General features: G+C 39.4%; 1 protein-coding gene across 1 annotated transcript in view; it reads right to left on the minus strand.

Moving 5' to 3' along the window:
• Positions 1-471: 471 nt before the first annotated feature.
• Odaph (odontogenesis associated phosphoprotein) overlaps positions 472-1752 on the minus strand; it is a 5464-nt gene continuing 4183 nt past the window's right edge. The window contains exon 2 of the mRNA XM_055595403.1: positions 472-809. Coding sequence (XP_055451378.1) covers positions 472-809 — 338 coding nt within the window. The remainder of the gene's footprint in view (positions 810-1752) is intronic.

Genomic DNA, 1752 nt, shown 5'->3' on the forward strand with positions numbered 1-1752 from the left:
CTATCTATCTATCTATCTATCTATCTATCTATCTATCTATCTATCTAATCTATTTTAAAGTTCACTTTGTAGATCCACCTACTCTCTAAGTTTCCCAATGAGTACGAAAAGAGTATCATTAATGTCTGTATTTGGCTCATAATGGTCTCTTTAAACTGTCTTTCACTCTAATACAGAGGAGGGTATTAACACTGCTCGTGTCTAAGTATGGATAGAAATTATTAGAACACCCCATTTAAAGAGTATATTTGCATTAATAGCCTGAGGAATAAGATTGATGCAGTTGCTGCCAGATTTTGTAGGCAAAAATGTAGAATCCAGTCTTTCCATTGTTGACAAAAAAATTCTAGTCGCTGTCACTGAGGAGACTTAATCTTATAATGCAACGATTTTAGATTGGAGAGAGAAGCAAACAACCTCTTCGCCTTTTTCAGAAGTATCAATTCTTTCGCATAGGCATGTTTGGGCTTGTCATTCCTCTCTGCTTTCCTCCGATGAGCTTCCACTCTGGAGCTGACTTCCAAGGAAGAACCTCCCAAGAATCCATCTATTTCGTGGCAAGTAGAAAGTTGGGAACTGGTTGCGGCGGTTGTAGTTTGGAAGGAGGAAAGGTCCATTAGGAAAGCGCGGGTAGAAGCCGGGTCTTCTTTGGGGAAAATAAAACCAAGTAACTACAGGTGTCCTTGTGCTGGGCTGAGCCCTTGTTACCGGATTCCTGGTGGCGGGTGGAGGGGTGAGTGTGAAGATCTGGCAGTCTGTAGGGTTCCCGTTATTTTGTGATCTGCCAGGAGGGATGACCACATCTCGTCCTGTGGAAATGAAAATGTAGATCAGGACATGGGCCAGGCAACAGAAACAGAGAAAGTTAGATCCCTCAGGGTGAGGGCTGGAGAGATAAGAATAAAATGAAGACATTTTAAAGCATGACTGAATGAAGTGCAGTGGGATAAGGAACTAAAGCATGAATATACCCAGTGATCCACATTTACGACTGGGGAGCTGACCCAAAAGAAATAAATGCAAACCCAAAACTATTAGTTCAGGAATGTTCATAGCAGCCCTAAACAATCCAAGAGCCCATCAATAGGAGAATAGCTAAATAAACCATGTGCGGATATTCACACAATGAAACAGTCGTCAGAAGTGAGAAGCAAGAACAGCCAATACCTAGAAATCCAGACGAAGCCATGTTATGTTGAACAAGGGAAATTAGATACAGAAAGGTATTGTAAGAGTCTGTTTAAATGAAGTTTATGATAAAGAACATGAAGGTAAGGTTAAAAATAAATCAGGCCAGTATTAAATTGAGGGTTAGCACAAATGTCATTTCATGGAGTAATTAACCAAGAAATGCTTCAGCAATGTTCTATACCTTGATAGTGGTAGTTATTAAGTATATTTGGATATATGAAATATACACACATGTATACCAATACAAAGTTGAGGGGTTTTTTTTGTGTATGATTTATAACAAAATAAAACTCACTGAAATAATACAGAATTTATTTACTCTTAAAAAATAAAAATAAAGCTTGGCTTGGTGGCTCATGCCTTTGATCCCAGCACTCAGGGTGGCTGAGTCAGGAGGATTGATGTGAATTCAAGGCCAACCTGGTCAACAAAGTGAGTCCAGGACAGCCAGGGCTACATAGAGAACCCTGGCTTGAAAAAAAGTCAAGAAAGAGAGAGAGAGAGAGAGAGAGAGAGAAAGAAAGAAAGAAAGAAAGAAAGAAAGAAAGAAAGAAAGAAAGA

Source organism: Psammomys obesus, unplaced genomic scaffold (assembly GCF_907164565.1).
Source record: "Psammomys obesus unplaced genomic scaffold, mPsaObe1.curated_primary_1811, whole genome shotgun sequence".
Taxonomy (NCBI): Eukaryota; Metazoa; Chordata; class Mammalia; order Rodentia; family Muridae; genus Psammomys; species Psammomys obesus.